This window comes from Gopherus evgoodei, chromosome 7 (assembly GCF_007399415.2).
Source record: "Gopherus evgoodei ecotype Sinaloan lineage chromosome 7, rGopEvg1_v1.p, whole genome shotgun sequence".
In the NCBI taxonomy this organism is placed as follows: domain Eukaryota; kingdom Metazoa; phylum Chordata; order Testudines; family Testudinidae; genus Gopherus; species Gopherus evgoodei.
Genome location: NC_044328.1, coordinates 14,658,838 through 14,680,182, shown reverse-complemented (window position 1 = coordinate 14,680,182; position 21,345 = coordinate 14,658,838). Strand labels below are relative to the sequence as shown.

Sequence of the window (21,345 nt, the reverse complement as noted above, 5' to 3'; positions counted from 1 at the left end):
GAATGGTCTGTCTTAAGATGTCTATTACTAAATTGAAATCCAATTATAGTTTTATGGCATTACTGAAAAATGTTTGGATATTTTGCTTGTCTTTGTGAAAGATCATTTCCTTTTAGTATCTGCTGCACTCATATCAGACTTATTTTTTCAAAGAAATTTGACCTTTAGTTATCTTGGAATCAGCCTTACGTTAAATAAAACATATTTTGATTTTTTTATATCAGCTACTAAGTATGTCTCTTAGCATTTGAAAGATCACATGAGAAAATAATTTACAAAATAATTCTTTAAATTATAAACATTTGTATATACAATATATGCCATCTTAATAAAAAAAAGAACATACTCTGTGTCACCGGTGTAAATCTGGTGAAACTCAGTCGAGCTCAGTGGATCAGTACAATGGATTTATGCCATTGTAAGTGAGAGAAGAATTTGATCCCTGATGTTCATATATAGTGAACATTAAGCTAGTATGTCTAGAAAAAAATATTTGGGGCCAAATTCTGCTCTCAGTTGAAGTCCATGGAGTTATTCCAGATTTATTCTGAGAGCAGGTCTGGCCCCTACTTTTCAGTAATTGGCACCACTACAGATATAAAGCAGTTGTTAGTGTGCAAAGAGGAGGGCGTAGGAATTTCCTGCACTTCTGCCATGAGGATTCAAATGCTAAGTTTAAATAATGCATGAACCCAAGATTTTTATAATTGATCATTGTATGATTTATACAGAGTAATTAGAATTAAGTTGAGAGAGAATTTTCAAAAGCCAGTTTCCTGGTAGCCAAAGCCATTAAATAACAGTAAGCAGCCAGAACAAAAATGAGGTGGGAACATAGCCACAAAGTTCAGAGAGTCTATCCTGTATTTGATTTATTATAATCCTCATTGCATCAACATTTATAATACCTTCTTATTTGTAACCATAAGGACTGCTTGACTAAATCTAAAGACTATTTTTCATGTGATTGTTTAAAACCTAATCAAACATAACTGAAAAACTGCAAAGATTTAATGTATAACAAAAGTAAAAGGTGCAGAAGGTTGAAAAGGTTAATTAAAAATATAACGATTGCATTTACTGAGAGAGAACTATTAATTACTTCACATGGGTGGTCATGTGACTTGGAAACCATTGACTATAGATATATATTTTCAGTGATGTAACATGGTCTGTATTTTTTTAAAATGCATACCCATAACAGGAAAGGATAGGTATGGTTCATATTTGATTTTGGAACCCGTTTTGATTAGGGTTCATTTTTTAAAATATTAGCAAAGATTTAGCCCCATATATAGAAGAGCTTACTCATGTGTTACAGCAAAAAAATTCCCACTGAAGTGATTGAGAACTTTGATTGAAAAAGGATTACAGGATTTGGCTCTTTGATTTTCTAGTCTTCCAATTTTTCCCCAGAGGAGGTTTGCTTACAGCTTAATGCTTAATGGGGTTGTAGGTATGGGAGAAAAAAGGGCAGTAGAAAATTCATCATTATGTAATATAATCTCTGTGAAACAGTTATATGATCAACAGAGTGAATTCTCAAGTGTCAACAAGCACATTTAAGTGTAATTTTTACCACGTCACTGGAAAAAGCAAAAAGAAGCTTCAAGGATCAATTACAAGGGTCACAACCTTGTATTATCTGATTTGCTATTATATTCATGCATGCTTTATTGGAATGGAACATAAACTTGAAAACTAGTGAGCTCAGAAAGGATTGCAATACTAGAGCAAAGAGCTGGAAGCTTTTTCCTGTTTTATTTTGCTGGGGCAGCACTTTAGAGTGAGCCCATTATAAGAGGGAGAACAGTAGTTATGTTAACATGGTAATTAATCAAGGCTGAGGAAAAGAGGAAACAAGTTGTGAATTTAATTCTGCAGTAATAAAAAGAAATGCTGAAAGTTACCCTGTAAATTGGCAAAGCTTTGGTGACCTGTCTCGCACTGTCTTGTGAACTTTGTGTGCAGTAAATCTCTTATCATGCAGATGATGTACGTTGTAATATTTTCACATTTTATTCAATATAGCTGCATGTACAATTTCAGTCTTAGTTCTGTCCACTTAGTATCTGACTAAATCAAAAAAATAGCGAATGGAATAGCTGGGCAGCATATACAGTAATATAAGGTCACTCTGAATAGTCCAGGGGAAATTAATGAGAAGAGCTCAGCTGAAACCTTGGTCAGAGCATTCCACACCACAAAACCAGCCTCTGATTCAATACAGTGCGTGAATTGTATATGGAATGACCGGAGATCTCTTCTCCAGAGGGATTTATTTTGTATAAGGTCCTTCTGGTGCATAATTCATTCCAGATGCTAGTGTTGTGTTACACACTAGGAGGAACTTCACATCCTAAATCCCTCTAGGATAGGGTTGAAATCATTGCTGCAATTTGTGAGAAACCATGACTGGATCAGTTAGCAGCTTCTGCAAGTTTCTTTGTTTAGCAGCTTCTAACTCTGAGCAGAATTACTTTGGTGTAACTACATTGCTGAGGAGTGCGAAAAATCCACACCCCAAGTGATGTAGTTATACTTATATAAGTGCCAGTGTAGACAGCTTTATGTTGGCAGGAAAGCTTCTCTCACTTACACAGGTACTGCCTTTCGCAGACATGGCTTAACTACACTTACAGGAGAGCTCTCTCCCATCAGCGTAGAGTGTCTTCATTAAAGCGCTACAGCTATACCGATGCAGTGTTTCAAGTGTAGAGTTGCCCTTTATCATTATCTCTCTTCCTCTCTGTATAAGACACCTTGGGGGAAAGAGGTAAAACTAGGAATAATGGGCCAAATTCTTCTTTTAGTTAGACTGTTGTAAATCCAGACTAATTTCTAGTGAATCTAACGGATTTAACCAAGCTTTACTCTAGTGTGACTAAAGTCAAAATTTGGAGGAAAACCTGTATTCTTCAATAGTGAAAGGAGAATTACATTTCCATAATGTTTCATTCTGTTCATAGCAGGGATTAAAAGGTGATTGTACTCTAATGCAAATATGAACAAAGGCGTTATGGGCTTGATCCCAAATCATTCAGGATAGTGGGAATGTTTGCATTGACTTTAATGGGAGTACAATCAAGACCTAAATGAGCACAGGTAACTTGTAAGCGTTCTCTATGTTGGGATTCCTCCCTAGGCCTTTTCCACTTGGCATATCCAGAATACCTCATCCGGTTCTGGTAGAACACTTTATCCAGTTCTCAGTAATCCAAGAAATCAGTTCCCCTTTGGACTCATCGCTGCGATTCTTTATTGACATACAGTCAAACTACACTTGAGTTCATCGGGTTCAGGTATAGGAGGTGGGTACAGGGTACCAGTCCAAAGTACAAAATCATTAGTCAGTTTATATACACGTTCTAAAACAAACTGCTGCATGCGACTTCAACTCCACATCATGTCCTGCACTCTGTGATTGGCTCATTAGTTTTTGTAGCCAAGCCCCATTCTAGATCATGAGTTGTTCATGTGTTGCTTTACATTCTAGCCACAAATGCAAGCTATCACATATTACTTACCATCCGGGAGGAGGGATAGCTCAGTGGCTTGAGCATTGACCTGCTAATCCCTGGTTGTGAGTTCAGTTCTTGAGGGGGCCACTTAGGGATCTGGGGCATAAATCTGTCTGGGGATTGGCTCTGCTTTGAGCAGGGGGTTGGACTAGATGACCTCCTGAGGTCCCTTCCAAACCTGATATGCTATGATTCTACTTTCTAAGTGGGGGAGGGGTAGCCCAGTGGTTTGAGCATTGGCCTGCAAAACCCAGGGTTGTGAGTTCAATCTTTGAGGGGGCCACTTAGGGATCTGGGGCAAAATCAGTACTTGGTCCTGCTAGTGAAGGCAGGGGGCTGGACTCAATGACTTTTCAAGGTCCCTTCCAGTTCTAGGAGATAGGATAGGATATCCTATATCCCTGTTTTCTCCTAGCTACATCTTTTACATATTTACAGGGCCACAAAGCTATTGTAAATTCACGCCTTGTTCATTATTCTGGGCGGCAGACATGAAACAGACTTAAACTATATTCAACCTCATTGTGCAGTGATAAGTCTCCAGACCCTTGTTCCCTCTGCTTCCTTACTCTCCAGATTGCAGGCTAAAACAAAGGGGGCATTATGCAGAGTATGGGTATATCCGGTGTCGCCAACTCTTACAGTTTTAACATGAGTCTGGTGACATTTGGTGCTTTTCTTAAAGCACAGCTCCTAGAAGCAAGTGATTGTGTGAGAATCTCAGCCTTAATTTTTTAAAGGTAAGTTTCTAGCTCTCAAGTTTGCAGAAAAAGCATGAAAATGTGACTTGCGTGTGTATCTAAAAGCTGAGAAAGAAGACAAATGGAATCCCAAAATTATATCTCATGATTTTTAAAGCCAGTCTCATGATTTTTGGAGACTTGACCCATTATTTCTGTACACTTGGGATTGGCAGTACATTGTCTGACTAGATGGTGGTTTAGTTGCAACCTTTGCATGCCACTGACAAATGTACCCTCACACTCCCTTCTTTGTTCTTATTCCTTCTACAAAATGTGAGTAAATTGGTGATTGCCGCAGGATCAGATTTTGCTCCTTTACTTATCCTGCTAGACAATTTCAACCTTTGGCTTTTACGTGCAGCACTGTGCCACTCTGCTATGCAGGAACAACCCAAAGTAGTCACCAATAACATTTCACAGTGTTCCCTTTCACCTAATTAACATTTATCGCAAAGATTGCAGTATTCCCTGTGCTAAGTACGCTGAATAGCCTCATAATGCTAATTACTTGCAAAGAGCAATTGTAATTTTAATGGCAACCACTGTAAATTGCTGTTTATGTACTATAAGAAAATTAATATCTAAGTGTCCATTTTGTTTATTCTAAAATTAATTTTGACACTTAGGTTATATGTTCTTTGCAAAACACATCTATCAAAGGCAGGGAAATTATCTCAAATGTCCTTTGAGTTAGGTGGCAAAAATTTTAATAGGGGCTCCCAGGATCTACGAAGCACTTCTGCCAGCACATCACTGAATTAATGGGTGTTAGTCAACGCCTTCCTGGACAACCACAAAGCTTCACTAGGTGCAGAGTGAAAACTAGATGCAAGAAGGATGAAAGACTGACAGTATAGGAAAAGGGGAGGATTTTCTGGCCTGAGTCTGTGATACCTGTAATAATGATAAAGAAAGTAAGATGTAAACTATTTGTCTTTTGAACCTAAAATGTATCACATAGTTAATATTGGATAAGAGTCAGATTACTACTTGTCTTCATAATTTACATTTCACAAAAGAGAGGCTAGCTGAAATTGTGGCCTTAAATGTTACTACCATGCAAATAAACTGGAAGAAATTTTACAGTAAGTACTATGCTGTTTGTAGTTGCCAAAGGAGTTGAGGATAATTACATGATACTTTCACAATGTAAAATAAAACATAAGTAGGCTCAGTTTGTAAATTTTAAATTAAATATACATGATTTAAAGGCTCAGGAAAATCTGGCATTCATGAGCATGTTTGGTGTACATGTTCATATTCAATACAAACGCTGTTGATTCTGATTGCATACTACTTTTACTCTAATGTAAGTATTAATTTAAAAAAAGTTGATTATATATAATATTGTGATAGATATACTGTAGCTGGGTTCACAAGTAGCAAAATAGAAAGGACAAAAGGCAAGTGACAAAATTCAGGCTGTTGCAGCCGTAAAGTAAAAAAGTAAATCTCTGTGCTATATTGAGAGGTGACACACAGAATAGTGTAAGTTACAGGTTGGACATAAAATGTGTAATGCCTTTGACTGAGTGTAAATATCACAGTAGTTTTCTGAACAGTTTATACCCAGTGCAACTTTCACTCAGCATAACTTTCACTACCGTTTTATTATCACTGTGTTTGGCTTATATATTTTAAGAAAATCATTAAAAATATCACTTTTGATTTTTTTCTTGTCCCCCAAGTGCTAATCTTTAAAGCACTTTTTAATTCCATAACAGCATTTATCATGTTTTGGACCCTTAATAAAATAACATACATGATTGTAAACACAATAGAGTGGTATATTCACCTCTTTTTTCTTTCTTATTTTTAAATAATTCTTTAGACTGTAGTGAATTATATGTTTGTTTTGGCATATATCATTTCAGAACTCGTCCACAGATTCATACCAACTGCTTATCCTAGGACATCCTAGTTTAAACAGTTCAGTATAACATTTGCCTTCCAGGCACAAATAAGCATGTAATTACTCTGTAATCACATCATAATTAGTATGTACTATGCATATATTGCATAATTATATGCCCTACAGATTATGTGGTAATTATACGTGGATTAGCATATAATTCTAGATGATAAATAAAGAAGAAACTGAGTTTTAAAGTAAAGGTTATAATTATATGCTGATGTAGTACAACATTTTAACATTATTATAATCTTAAGATTATCCAAACACCAAATGTTTGAAAGTGATGAAAATTGTTATTATAGTTTGTTATTATAATGCAACCTGAAGTCTGTGGTGCTGGCTACTGTCTCCTCGGTGACAATAGTGGCACATTTTGGTTTAGTGTCTGTTCCAAAGACTTTGGAATAATTAAAATTATGTCCTTTTAATTAAAATATTATATATTCTATGGACCTGTCACAACTTGCTTCATCTGCATATGGAATTAGCTTTTCAAAAAACTGAGCTCTTGCTATTTATATACTTTTATGGCTTCATCCCCATAGTATTTGAGCACCTTAAAAGCATTAATTTTTCTTCACATATCTGTCAGATCGGGAGCTATGTTATCCCCATTTTACAGATGGGGAAGAGACACACAAAAAGATGTAGATAGCGTGCCCAAGGTCTCACTGTAAGTCTGTCAGAAAGTGGGAATCAGCTTCAGATCTCCTAAGACCCAGTCCAGTATGCAACAAAAAACCTCCCTTTCTCTCTAAACTAAGTATACATGGTCTGATGTACTATGATAGGGCCTGATTCTAATCTCACTTGCACTAGATCAACACTTTTTTGTGTTTCCAGGGGGAGATAACTCAGTGGTTTGCACATTAGCTTGCTAAACCCAGGGTTGTGAGTTCAATCCTTGAGGGGGGAGCATTTAGGGAACTGAGGTAAAAATCTGTCTGGGGACTGGTCCTGCTTTAAGCAGGGGGTTGGACTGGATAACCTCTTGAGGTCCTTTCCAACTCTGATATTCTGTGAAGTCAGATCAGAATCAGGATAGTGATGCTGAAGGTCAATTTCCAGTCCAGTGGTATAAATCCAGAATAACTCCAATGAAATCACTGCAGTTCTGGATTTACCCTACTGTAAGGGAGATCTGAAGTTGGTCTGTGTGGTCTGTATCATGTGTTATGTTTTGACTATACTATCTCTCATCTAGATTTAGTGTTTAAACTTCAGACGTTGAATGAATGTAAGACCTGATTGGTTCCTTTGGTTTATAGTGCAATGTTGTATCTGTATAGGTTTTTGCATTTTATGAGGAGGATAAGACACAAACAATGGTGATCTATTTACTACACAGGAAATTAGGATGAAGAAAGGCTTGGAATGTGCAATGTAAAATTATTCTACTGTGACTAGAACATATACTTGGACTGAAAATAGATCTAGTGTTTGCTACTTTTGTGTTGCATCAGGCCTCAGAGATGTAGGTATGGGAGATGGTAGTGTACTGTGTTGGTTTTTTGTATCATACTGCCACTGAGTGACTGGCCATATAAAGGCTGATGAGTCTTAGCCTCACTTGTGCCACAGTCAACACTCCTCCCCCAGTGAGGGGAAATGAAGAGGATCATGTGACCCAGTCATGCATTTGGAGTAGAAAAGGCTCTGAGAGGGGAGAGATTTCAGCAGCAGCCTGGAGAAGGCTGCTGTGGGCTTCAGGAGCAGGAAGGCCCCTCTTCCAAAGTAGAATGAAAGCAAATTCATAAATATAGAAATCCCAGAATTTGGCTAGCTCTGCCTCGGAGTAGCTTGAAAGACTCCAGGCAGTCGGACATGTGAGGGGCTTGATGAAGAAGGAACGGATGAATATATGAACTTTTGAGTATTTTATTCTGGAACTATGCACGGTAATAAAGCAGTCTAAGCTATTGCCTACAAGAAAACCTTTGTGAATTACTGAGGAGCCCTGAAACTGAGGCAGAGATGCTGCAGGCCACCCCATGCTCTGGAGGCAGCGACCCTATTACCGTTTAAGAACTTGCCACATTGTTTTGCTATTCATGCTTGCAACTGAAATGATGCATAATGGGGAGTTGTGACTGTTTCTTGAATCTACAGTGCTGGGTGGGTCCTGACTATTTATGGCAGTTAAAATTATTTGTCTACCCTTAACTCCAGTTTTCTTCATTGTCAAATGGTTGGGTTTTAGAAAACTTTAATATTCAGATAAATGTTATTAAATTTGCATATTGTATAGTTCCTTACAACTTTCACAGTTACCTTAATGAGGTTTTTAGTCTGTACATTTCCATAGCTTTGTATCCTTGTGCTAGCCCGTGTCTTTAACACTGACTGTAACCGCCAAAGACTTTGTAAGGTTCAGGGTGCACCTATGGTCCTTTTAAGATTATCTTGCTAGCTCTGTAGAGGTGAGCATGGAGCTTACAAGGTGTGTAGGATGGGCTTACAGAGCTAATAAGCGTTGACTGCACATGCTAACTTTTCAAGTTCTGTGGACTCTGTACCTTGTAAACTCTGTATTAGTAAGCATGTAGTCTGTAAATTCTGCAGAATGAGTAGATAAACTTTTTAAGGGTTGGGCAGTATGGTTGTTGATGTGGTTATTGAATGGTAGTTATACAGTTTTTGGAGAAATGACTAAACAGTAACCTGTGTCTTAATGTGTTTTTTCGCAGTGGACAGTTTTTTGTCCATGTTGCAACTCCATTGATTTTAATGGCGTTACACCAGGGATTAATTAGCTCAACATGCTTTTACTGTATTTGTTTTACAAGGAAGATAAAGTGCAATGCTACTGACTTTAGTCATCCTTCATTTTCCACCATTATAATTTTAACATATGCTCATACACTTTCTCTCTCATTAAATTATGAGCCAAAGAAACATAAGAGGTGGACACATTTTCTGGCAGCCAAGATTTCTTAGCTGACAAATATATGCTCAAGGTCTCATTAACTGTGAAATAGATACAAACATTGTAACACAATATAAACCCAATGTATTTCTTATTTTTTACAGTGGAGCCAGCACTTTCAAAGGGGAACAATTGTTTGGATGCAGCGAAAGCCTGTAACCTAAATGATACCTGCAAGAGGTTCAGATCTGCTTATATAACCCCCTGTACCAGCAGTACATCTAATGAAATCTGCAACAAGCGGAAGTGTCATAAGGCTCTCCGGCTATTTTTTGACAAAGTTCCCCCAAAGCACAGCTATGGGATGCTCTTCTGCTCCTGTCGAGACATAGCCTGCACAGAAAGGAGACGGCAGACTATTGTTCCTGTGTGTTCATATGAAGACAAGGAGAAACCAAACTGCTTGAATTTACAAGATTCCTGCAAGAAGAATTACATCTGCAGGTAAGATAGCACATGGCAGTGAAGTGATTAATGAGGTAGCAGGGAGAACCTTTGGAGCTGCTGAAATTGCCAAGACTCCGAATCAGAATTTCCACCAGGGAACAGGACGGTTAGGGGCGGGGGGGGAGGAGACTTGACATCTTTAACTGAACAACAAAAGTCTGCATCTGGTTACAGTATATATGTTTTCTCAGAAACCGTAACTACTCACTGCATGATGGAATGATCTTTTACCCCCCTAGGAAAGATATAAAAACAGAAATCTCTTTCCTACGAAATTTTGTTGGAAACCTTTCCTTCACGTGTCTTCGTGAAATGATGACTTAGAATATTTTTTTCATAACTGACAAGCTGCAAGAGCTGATGGGAAATTTTAATAATATTTGAACACTCTGACATTGCTTATGAATAGTAGTGTAACTGTTAGTGCAGGAGTGGGCAAAGTTTTTGGCCTGAGGGCCACATCTGCATGGGGAAATTACATGCAGGGCCATGAATGTAGGGTTGAGGCAGGGGGTGTGGGGTGTGGGAGGGGGTGCAATGTGCAGGAAGGGCTCAGGGCAAGGGGTTGGGGCATGTGGGGGATGCAAGGTGTGACCGGGGTTCAGGGCACGGGTTTGGGGTGCTGGCTCCGTCCCAGCGCTGCTTACCTGGAGCAGCTCTAGGGTGGCAGCGGTGCACAACGGGGCTCAGGCAGGCTGCCTGCCTGCCCTGGCTCTGCGCCGTGCTTCGCTGCTCCCAGAAGTGGCTAGCACTATGTTCCTGCAGCCCCTGGGGAAGGGTGGCGGGGGGCAGAGGACTCTGCACGCTGCCCTCACCTGCAGGTACCTCCCCCGAAGCTCCCATTGGCTGCAGTTTCACATTCCCAGCCAATAGGAGCTGCGGGGGATGGTCCCTGCAGGGGAGGGCAGCGCACAGAGCCCTCTGCGTCCCCCGTTCTCCCAGGTGATGCAGGAATGTGGTGCCGGACATTTCCAGGAGCAGCGCGGGGCCTGCGGGGCCACAGGGATGGCAATCCCATGGGCCACATCCAAAGCCCTGAAGGGCCAGATCTGGTCCGTAGGCCATAGTTTGCCCACCCTTGTGTTACTGGATAATAGCCATAGCCAGGACCTTATTCACAGCCCTAGCATGCATGTTGTTCATAGGGGTTTTTCTGCACAGTGTGGGAATCCTCCCTCTCAGGGTATGGATCTGTTCCTGCTGCAGTTTCAGAGCTGCAGTAGGCCTGGGACTGTTTTGTTCCCCCTCAGTATTCCCATAGATATTTGTGTTTGACTGATGTATCGGTAGTTGTTGATCCACTGGTCCGACTCCCAGCCCTCTTCCTCCTCTGTGTACCTGGGCAATGGGTGCCCCCAGGGGACATAGTTTTGCAGGGCAGAAGGGTTCCTCATGTCTTGAGCAAACTCCCTGCACTGGTTCTGCTGCATACAGGGCCTTCTGTGCCTCTAGGAAACCTCATACTTCCAGTTATATTCTGTATGTTTATATCAGAAAGCCCTTGTACTAATGCTGTATTAAAAAAGTTATACACTAGATTCTCATTAATTGCCAGTGGGTAGATCCCAATGTGTATTACCCAAATATCGTGAATTAGCAATGAAAAGAAACATTTTAAGAAGTCAAGGATACTGCAGTAAATTATTTGAGAGCATTTCATATGTATTTTAACTGCCCTGGAGTATATTTTATAGAAATAATTAATATGACTATGAGGCCTCACTATAGTATTATATTATTAAACCTTTGGGCTGGATCCTAAAGTGTGCCTGAGCTCTGCTCTGTGCACCTGAGAAGGTGGGTGGGCATAAATAGCCTTCTTCCCTCTCTGGCCCTTGTGCCTCCCCAAGGACAGATTGGAATAGTCTATGGTCTGCTCTAAGTTGTGTCAATCGTAGTTGGAGTCATTGTGGATAGTTCTCTGAAAACATCCACTCAGTGTGCAGCGGCACTCAAAAAAGCTAACAGAATGTTGGGAATCATTAAGAAAAGGATAGATAATAAGACAGAAAATATCATATTGCCTCTATATAAATCCATGGTATGCCCACATCCTGAATACTGCTTGTAGATGTGGTTGCCCCATCTCAAAAAAGATGTATTGGATCTGGAAAAGGTTCAGAAAAGGGCAGCAAAAATTATTAGGGGTATGGAATGGCTGCCTTATGACGAGAAATTAATAAGACTGGAACTTTTCCTCTTGGAAAAGAGATTACTAATGTGGGCGATAAGATTGAAGTCTATAAAATCATGACTGGTTTGAAGAAAATAAATAAGGAAGTGTTATTTACTCCTTCTCATAATAGAAGAACTAGGGGTCACCAAATGACATTAAAAGGCAGCAGGTTTAAAACAAACAAAAGGAAGTATTTTTTCACACAACACACAGTCAACCTGTGGAACTTCTTGCCAGAGGATGTTGTGAAGGCCAAATCTATAACAGGGTTCAAAAAAGAACTAGCTAAATTCATGGAGGATAGGTCCATCAATGGCTATTAGCCAGGATGGGCAGGGATGGTGTCCCTAGCCTCGGTTTGCCAGAAGCTGGGAATGGGTGACAGGGGATAGATCACTTGATGATTACCTATTCTGTTCATTCCCTCTGGGGCAGCTGGCATTGGCCACTGTTGGAAGACAGGATACTGGGTTAAATGGACCTTTGGTCTGACCAAGTATGGCCTTTCTTATGTTGTAATGCCCCCGACAGGGCCATTCCAGCTGCTCAGTGTACCCAGAATGCAGCACACACTCTTCATTATGAGAGCAGGCAGTGAGTGACATAGAGCTAGCTACCTTAGCTTTTCAACACCCAAGGATTCCTATGCAGGGAAAATCCCCAGCCGCCTGTTAAGGTAGCTTTTGGCCCCTCTACCATGCTACTGGTGCCAAGATTCTGGCCTCTACTGAAAAATGGGGCAAGGCCACTGATTCTGAGAATTATGATCTGTAGGGACTAATGGACTAAGAAGTAGAGAGGGTTCTCTATTCTAGTTATAATAACGAAAGCTTATGCTCAAATAAATGTGTTAGTCTGTAAGGTGCCACAAGTACTCCTGTTCTATTTGCATTCAGAAAGTGCATTTTCACCAGGTTCTCAAAATGTTTTTCCAACATTATTTATCCTGATTTTAACCCTGGGTAATAGGGTTATATTATACTCATTATACTGATGGATAAAATAAGGAACAGTTAAATGACTTGCCCCAAGTTACATAGTAAATCACCACTGGAACCAGGAATAGAATCCAAGAGTCTTGACTTTCAGTCCTCACCACACAAACACATTGCTTCCTGCTAAGAGTATGTACTTAGAATACTCAAGGGGAGTGGAAGATTGTGGGGGGGAAAATGTTAAGGTTCACTGGCCTCTAGCATATCCCATTAATGGGAAACTCAAATCCACGGACTTCTTCTAGAGCTCTTGTCACCGTTGAATGGACAGTATCCTACTTGAGTAAGTAGACAGTGAACCACATTAAAAGTTCCACTGTTTTTGATTGGTTCTACAGTTTTCAGTGACATTCAGTACCCATTTGGAGGAGTCTAAAACTAGATGTGGTAATGTCTTTCCAAATGGTCTGAGACTTTATTGGCATCCGCTTGTAATTTGCTCCACTGCCTGTATATGTTCTGTTTTACTTCTTAATTTTTAATTTTGTATTTACTATTTTGATAAGCAGGACAGTTATTTTTGTTAGGATGAAATGTCCATCTCATAAATTGACTTGGGTTCGATGAGATTAATGTGATGACTTAGTCTACCTGCCATGTTGCCAGGCAGGATTGATTTTCTTCTTATTATTATTATTTATTACTATTCATAAACCATCCCTGATAAATGTGATTCAAGCCTTAATCTGATTCCTATTCCCAGGGACTTACTCCACAGCCTCTCTTGGCAGCTACTTCCAGTGCCCAAACTGTTCTCAGTTATAGGACCAAATGCTACCCACACTCAGTCCCTGAACTGAATATCTCAGAAAGGGTCAGGGAAGAGTTCTCTCTCCAACCCCATAGCTTGACACTGTGCACTGCTACTATACCTTACAAGTTGGGTTTCTGTGCATCCTGTATGTTTAGACCTGTGGATGCACATAGTCCTAAAACAGCTGGCCTCCTGTCCTTTACTTCAATCCCAAGCCCCTTCCTCCTTGTGTACAGCTTCTCAAGAGTTCCATCCTGCCTGCCATACCTCCCAGCGGAACAATGGTATTTCCTCTGTATTTTCAGCCAAGGTTCCACTGCATTCAGTGTCTGTGGGGTGGATTTGTCCCATAAAGATTTTCCTAATGCTTACACTTAATATGCCCTGCTGCAGCCTAAGTGCTGCCATTACTACTTCAGTGATTGTTGTCAGCTCTGGTCAAATGTCATCTCAGCAACTAAGTTGTTTAATAGTATTTTATTTAATCAGATTTCATTAATCTTGCCCTGATTTTATGCCTTTTCTATTACATCACTGCACAATCCAGCTTGGTAAAATTGCGATTACCATTGCCCAAAGCTACAGTCAGCGCTAGAATGAAAATTGATTTCTTAGCAGGTTTCCTATTGCATTCCTTTTCATACAAACTTCAGTTCAGAAAGTTTGGGCTCTCTTCTGGCTCATGGACCCACTATTTTGTGGGTGTGGGTATGCAGAGGTACAGCACTAGTGTGGAGTGCACTGGTGGCATTGTGGGAGCATACCAAAGTGCAGCAGCACTTCTATCTCCTTTCTGGAGGTACGACATGTCTCCTCCCTTCCCAATTGCAGATGACCTACTGGTGAAGACAGTCATGCTTGACCCACTCTACCAGGGGTTGTGGAGACTGATACTGACATTGCTTCATTCCCTGACCATGTACTCATGGAGAGCAATACCCCATCTTATGGCTGCCCTGCTCCATATGTAAATGGTGGAGTGCTCTTCTATCCCTCCTCCTCTGGCCCCGCTATAGAGAGCCAGCCATAACTGTCCCGTAGTCTACTGATATGGTAGTAATAGGCTTTTTCAAATACCTTCACTATTTTTCCTCTCCAAGGAGACCAGGAAGAAAGGCAACAGCTCCTCACTGCTATAATGTTGAGATCCAGAAATAGCCTGTCTATTTAGTGGTACCAGAGCCTAAATTAAAATAATTTAAATCTATGGCCTTTAGGCACTTCTTTCTGACTCCAAGGTTTTTTTGTTTTGTTTTATTTTGAAGATAGAAGGAAAAATAAATGAAGTAATACTTACAAACACACATTTTAACTACGGAGAAATCGTCATTTGCAAAGTATTGGTTATTTTCATGTATATCACACATAATTAAGCACTTTCAGTGTTATTCAGGACACTGGGGCATCCTTTTCTCAAAGGCCTCCTAAAATGCTCTCATACTGTTTACACGGACACCATTTGTGAATAAAAAGTTTGGGCCTGCAAACACTGATGCACAAAATATCTCGTTACTGTACACAACTATCTATTTACATGTTTAGTTTTGTACATCTTTGAAAATGTCATCCTAGCTATGCAGAACACTGATTCTGTCATAAAACAGGATAAGCACAGGAAAACAACTGGGCCAAACTACAGATACTGTCAGCCCATTACTGAGATGATTAACTTAATTTTCTTCTTTGTTCAGAAATGTACATAATCAGCTAGACAACATACACTTTTGAACCATGGAAAGTGGGACCAGAAATGTCAGTAAATACAAATAAGTTCTGGTTTATGTAAAGAGTCCTAATTTTCAGTAAATGGCCATGATGTCTTAAAAAAATTAATCAGGATGTTGAATAGTTTGTTTTTGTAATCACCTTCCTAACTGCTACCTCTCCTTGCACTACAGTTCATGTACAAGTTTGAAACCCATCTTTCAGGCATGCATTAAAAATGCTAATGGTAAAAATGAGCATTGGCAATTTCTTCTTATTCATGTTGATAAATCTTCTAAAGAGAGTCGTCATGCTGTCTGAAGCTCTCTAAAACAGTGTGTGGTCCTGGCATAGTTAAAACATCAAAGGAACCCCATTTTATGACCACTTGAGCCACAAACTGAAACTATTATGTCTTAGGATATCATTTTGCTTTAGATTAGAATGACCATACTGGGTCAGACCAAGAGTTCATCCAGCCCAGTATCCTGTCATCCGACAGTGGCCAATGGCAGGTGCCTTAGAGGGAATGAATAGAACAAGTAACCTGCAAATGATCCATCCCATGTTGCCCATTCCCTGCTTCTGGCAAACAGGCTAGGGACACCATCCCTGCCCATCCTGGCTAATAGCCTTTGATAGTAGGGTTGCCAGGTGTCCGGTTTTTAACTGGAACATCCAGTTGAAAAGGGACCCTGGTGGCTCCAGTCAGCACTGCCGACTGGGCCATTAAAAGTGCAGTCGACGGTGCTGCAGGTCTAAAACAAGCTAATCCCTACCACTCCTGGCACTGCGCTGTGCCCAGACCTGCTGTGCTGCTGACCAGGAGCAGTCCGAGTTAAGCCTGCGCCCCAACCACCTGTCCCAGCCCTGAGCCCCCCGCAAACTCAGAGCCCCCTCCTGCATCCCAGATCCCTTGTCCCATGGCTCACCCCAGAGCCTGCATCCCCAGCTGGAGCCCTCACCCTCTGGCACCCCAAACCCCAGCCTAGAGATCCATCCCACACCCTGAAGCCCTCAGAGGCGCCCTCAGCCCCAGCCCAGAGCCCGTACCCCCTCCTGCACCCAACCCCCTGCCTCAACCTGCAGCACCCTCTCGCACTCTGAATCCCTCAGCCCCCCTACTGCACCCTATCCCCATCCCAAAGACCTCACCCACTCCCACACCCTAACCCTGCCCTAGCCCAGTGAAAGTAAGTGAGGGTGGGGAGAGCGAGACACTGAGAGAGGGAGAATGTAGTGAACAGAGGCAGGGCCTCGGGGAAGGGGTGGGGCTAGGGTGTTCAGTTTTGTGTGATTGCAAAGTTGGCAAGCCTAATTGATGGACCTATCCTCCATGAATTTATCTAGGTCTAGCTGAAGGACAATATGCCACATTTCTATTGCAGTTACAATCTACAATATCTCAAGACATTGTTTTCTTTATATAATGAAACTGTCTCTATTATTTGGGCCTTTTGAATAATATAGGTTTTGATTAGGTGAACCTTCCAAATCCTCCCAACTCATTAATAAGGTTCTAAGCGGAGTACAAGTGAATTGGACACACAATTTATTAAAAGAACAGAAAAGTAGCACAATATTAATCCATTCATACTGTCCAATAAAGATCAGAAGAGAATGGGGAATACAGTAGAACAAAATAAGTCAATTCTTGTTAAAATATTAATGTAATTAAAGAATGTAAGTTTCTTATTCTCTGCAGCTACCATACTCAAAATGGTCAAAGAAAGCAGTTTGGTTGATTTTTAATTGGAAGCAGCCAAAAAATAATACTTGACTGGTTTCAGAATATTGATGCTTTTTTTTCCCCTTTGGCTAAGGTAAATGAATTATACATCATATTTAAAGACCAGGTTTTGCAGTATTGTAATTAGTGCCTCGGTGGTGATTAGGACCATTCGGTGTTATAAAAAATAAAATAGCCAAGTAATTTATGTGCCCATGCAGCATCTAAACAGTATTTTTTACCAATATACATTGCATATTGTGGTACTGTTTTAGTGACTATAAACAAATATCCCATTGCATATCTATGGATTGGTCCCTTCACATACAGAATAGGAAAAATTTTCTCTCTCTGAACTCATCTGTGTGGAATAGCTTCAGAATATGCAATACAAAATATGCAGAGAAGAGAAATATTTCCTAAATGTGCAGTATATCTACACCATGTCCATGCACAGTAAATACTTTACAGCATTCACATATTTGGTGCACCATATATTAATGGTGCTTGATGCTCAGCTGTCTCCTCGCAGTTGTAGATGAACGCACCTGCACACGTGTACCAATGTCTGCAGTTGCAGGTCACGGATTCTGTGGTGTATAAGCATAAGTCTTAAAATTTTGGTTCCAACAACCCTTTCATGCAAATTAAATTTTGCATGTGACAGCTCTGTGATCTGTACACATGTATACAAATTTTAACTGCAGATGTGCACGTGTGTGTTTGTGTGTGCGCATTCCCATACATAAAACCGTGCACACAAATTGGAGTCTGGAATCACTAAAAATCAGAGGTTATATTTCTTAGAAGTCTGAAAAAGTTGACACAAACTGTAATGATTATTTGTAAGTCTTTTCCAGACCAGGGCCACCCAGAGGATTCAGGGGGCCTGGGGCAAAGCAATTTTGGAGGCCCCTTCCATAAAAAAAAAAAGTTGCAATACTATATTCTCGTGGGGGCCCCTGTGGGGCCCAGGGCCTGGGGCAAATTGCCCCACTTATCTCCCCTCCCCCCGGGCAGCCCTGTCCCAGACTGAAAAGGTATTATTTACCCAATAAAGGAACTACTACATCTATACCCCAGCTTCTACAAGACATGCAAAACTGCAAGTGCATTTTGCATGCACTTTTTGAAAATGTGGGCTTTAACATGTAAAGTTACATTTAGGGTCTGTTTCTGTATTACTTGGCATTCAGAACTCCCATTCCAGTAATCTGAGCAATCCCAGTGAGTATGAAAGGCAGGATCAGACATTCAGCAATCTAGGAAATTTCCTGCAAACATGTCCCCTCATGAATATGGCCTGCATTGTCTTCTAGTGGCTTCTTAAGCACTCTGGAGATGTTGTGGGTAGAAGTTAATGTATTAGGGACTCTTTAGTTCCACTCTCCCCCTTTTATTCTCCTGTAATGGTGTCTAGCAGCTTGAGAATTCATAGGGTGCAGCTTTAATGAGAATCAGGGACGTGTGCTCTGATGGATTTTGATAGCTTCAGGGGAGGGAGAAAGGGGTGCTCATTCGTTCCTCATATTTTCGGGGCTTTTTATTTCCTCTTCCCTTTGTAGATATCCCCATTAACTATTAAGCAGTCTCATATCTCACCATAGCTATCTCTCTGCCACCTTATTCATTCTCTCATATTCACTCTCAAGTTCTCCCCCAGCTGCATGCCACTTCCTGGATTTTCTTTTCACCCTCCCCCAGAACCCTGCCAAGTCCAGTCCACAGTTATAGTGCAGGGGAGGAGAGCAGAAGCATGGATGCCAGCCTCCCATCTGGGCTAGTATCTCATGCTGGTGTGGGTGCAGCTGGTTCACTAGGCTGACCAAATGCCCAGGGTCTCAGACTCCATATGGATCTAATGCTGTATGGGAGGGCTGGCTTACGAGGGTCTCATTGGGAGTTTTCATGGAGGACAAGGTAGCAGCATCTAAGATTCCAAGATTGTCACTGTGAAGTCTAGAAAGTCAGAGTCGGCGTGAAGCAATGGAAACAGCTCACTAACATGGCTAGAGCAGGCTTTTTGTTTCGAATATCACCAGCTTGAATCATCACTGGATTTTGTGGTCTGTTACCATCCAGTGTTGAAGTTCTCAGCCATTTTTGGCTTTTTTACACACACTGCTTTACAAACTACACCCAGGTGACAGCAGAGGCATTCAGCTACTAGTTATTGTATTACAGACCCGGAGTGGTCTCTGCAGTGCATATATATCAATTTTTTCACTCGCAGCTGGCGGGCAGCTGTTTCAGGTGGTTATTCTGCTTTGTGTTTTGCAGACTAGGACCTCATAGTAGATTTTGTAAAACTGTCTGGGACCAGCCCTGAAAAAACAGACATTCCTGGTTATCCTACACAGTTACTCTACTTAATTGAAAAGAAAAGAAAAGAAAGATTGTTTTGGGAGGAGCAGAAGCTGGTATGTTTGGTGGGGGAAATAAGGTTGGTTACCAGAAAATTTTTTTGCTAGCCTGGCAAAAAGTGCTAATGCAGGTTCTGCAAAATAAGCAAAAACCCACTAAGTTAATGTGAAGTTAAGACTATTTAACAGTGCAAAAGTCAGGAAACAGTTGGAGGTAAGGTTACCACCGTAATGTCAATTTTACCCACTTGAATGTATTCATTACAGCAAGGTCTTTCATGAGCAGCCTAAAGTAGGCTTAGAATTACTTTGTTTTTAGTAAACATAGTATGTTTTACATTTCTTGCCTTTGAACATCATTCTTGCAAACCTCCAAACTAATCGACCAATTTTCAGTTGTTCTCTCATTTTTATATAATTCAACATAGACATAAACAATCCTTTCCTAAAGCATGTCCAGAAATCCCTGTGGAATTTAACAACAAAACATCCAGGAAAACAAAACATCCTTCCTCCCTAAGTGCACAGAACTGTTTTTGAGGTGCTAAAATCTGGCTAACCATTCCTCATGTATGCTTTCTATGCCCTGCTCAAGAGGTTTTTGAAGATTAGAAGCCTGTTGGATGATTGACAGTCTAATGTGATGGAGCCCTTCTAAACAGCAAGCAAGAATATAATAATTAGAGAAATAGTTCAGATCTATCTTGCCGCCAAAACTTTCATATAACTCCTTGCTTTGTAGCCAGGAGATTCTCTCTCAGATTCGTTTCATGCTTTAAGAAGCAGCAACTAGACAGTATTGTCGCATTGAGGTCTTTTGTCAAACAATTCTGAAAATTTCAGAGCAAAATACTGTTCAGTCAAGTAGAACTTTTCAGGGATTCCTGAAACCCTCAGAAACCAAGGGAAATTAGTGTAGTTCTCCTCTCCCTTTTATTGTAAAAAAAAAAATAAAATAAAAGTTGTATGTCTTAGCATGGCCAAAGAACTATTCGATTTCTGCCAACTTCTGTTTTGTAAGATATAGCCTTGGTGATGTCTCTGATTCTGCTCAAGTCCTGCTATTACTTTTAGATTATTTTTCAGTATAAAAGCTAACAGCATTCAGCACCACAAAATGGAGAGACTGAACTAAGTGGACAAACATACAGTGATCATCAAATGTTTTGGGATACAAAAGATTATACATAGTGTCCCTAGTATGTCACTATCTGAAAAGGTCACTTGTTTGTTTAAATCGGTGATGCAAGAATACTGCCTTTTTATTACTTCTGCGTGGAGTAAAATGGGGATGTAGACTGTATGTTAGAATCTCAATTAAAGGAAGTAGAGTTGCAACAGTTTGAATTTGACCCATTTTATTTTGTTTCCTTATCACAGTAGGAACATTAAACTGCTCTTAAATGTTACATACTGTGACAGTGTTAAGTAGAATCAGTTGACATTCTTTTACTGTTACACTATATTGAACTTAGTAAAGGTTATTTATATCCCTCTACATAAGACCACAGTGAGAATATTTCTAATTGCAGCTCATATTTTAAAACAGCTCAATGACAACGTAAGTACTGAAACTAGTAGATGATTATCTGTTTCTCATCAGAGCACTTTGACATGCACTTGCATATTTGTGAATTTTAGATATTCTAACTTCACTTTCATTAATTTTAAATACTGCTATCTTTGTGTTCCTGCTTCTCTTGAATAGAATCCAGATTTGAAGTAAAGTACTGATATCTACAGAGACTACAAGGCATAGTTAGACTTGAGCTAGTTATGTGTGAGTCTTTGATTTTCTTCTAGCTCTGAAATAAGTGACATGGAGCAAGTTTCATGGTGTATGTTCACTGTATACATTTACTGTATCATTTGACTGTGACCCTACCTAGGATTAACATATGATCTTACATTCATATATTCTTGGCCATAGTTGCCATTATGGGTATTTTCAGCTGAGACAAAATACTAGCAAGTCTTGCACATCACCATTTTGATCTTGGTAAAAATGTTATACTTTCAAATCTCTACTTTTAAGTATTTTCTCATAGTAATGGGTAGAAATAATGCAAACA

The 21,345-nt window shown here is 40.2% G+C and overlaps 1 protein-coding gene across 3 annotated transcripts in view; it reads left to right on the top strand.

Moving 5' to 3' along the window:
• Nucleotides 1-21,345, top strand: part of GFRA1 (GDNF family receptor alpha 1) — a 213,988-nt gene that overhangs the window by 120,141 nt on the left and 72,502 nt on the right. For all 3 annotated transcript variants that reach the window (XM_030570968.1, XM_030570969.1, XM_030570967.1), the window contains one exon: nucleotides 9,210-9,549. In XM_030570968.1, coding sequence (XP_030426828.1) covers nucleotides 9,210-9,549 — 340 coding nt within the window. The remainder of the gene's footprint in view (nucleotides 1-9,209; nucleotides 9,550-21,345) is intronic.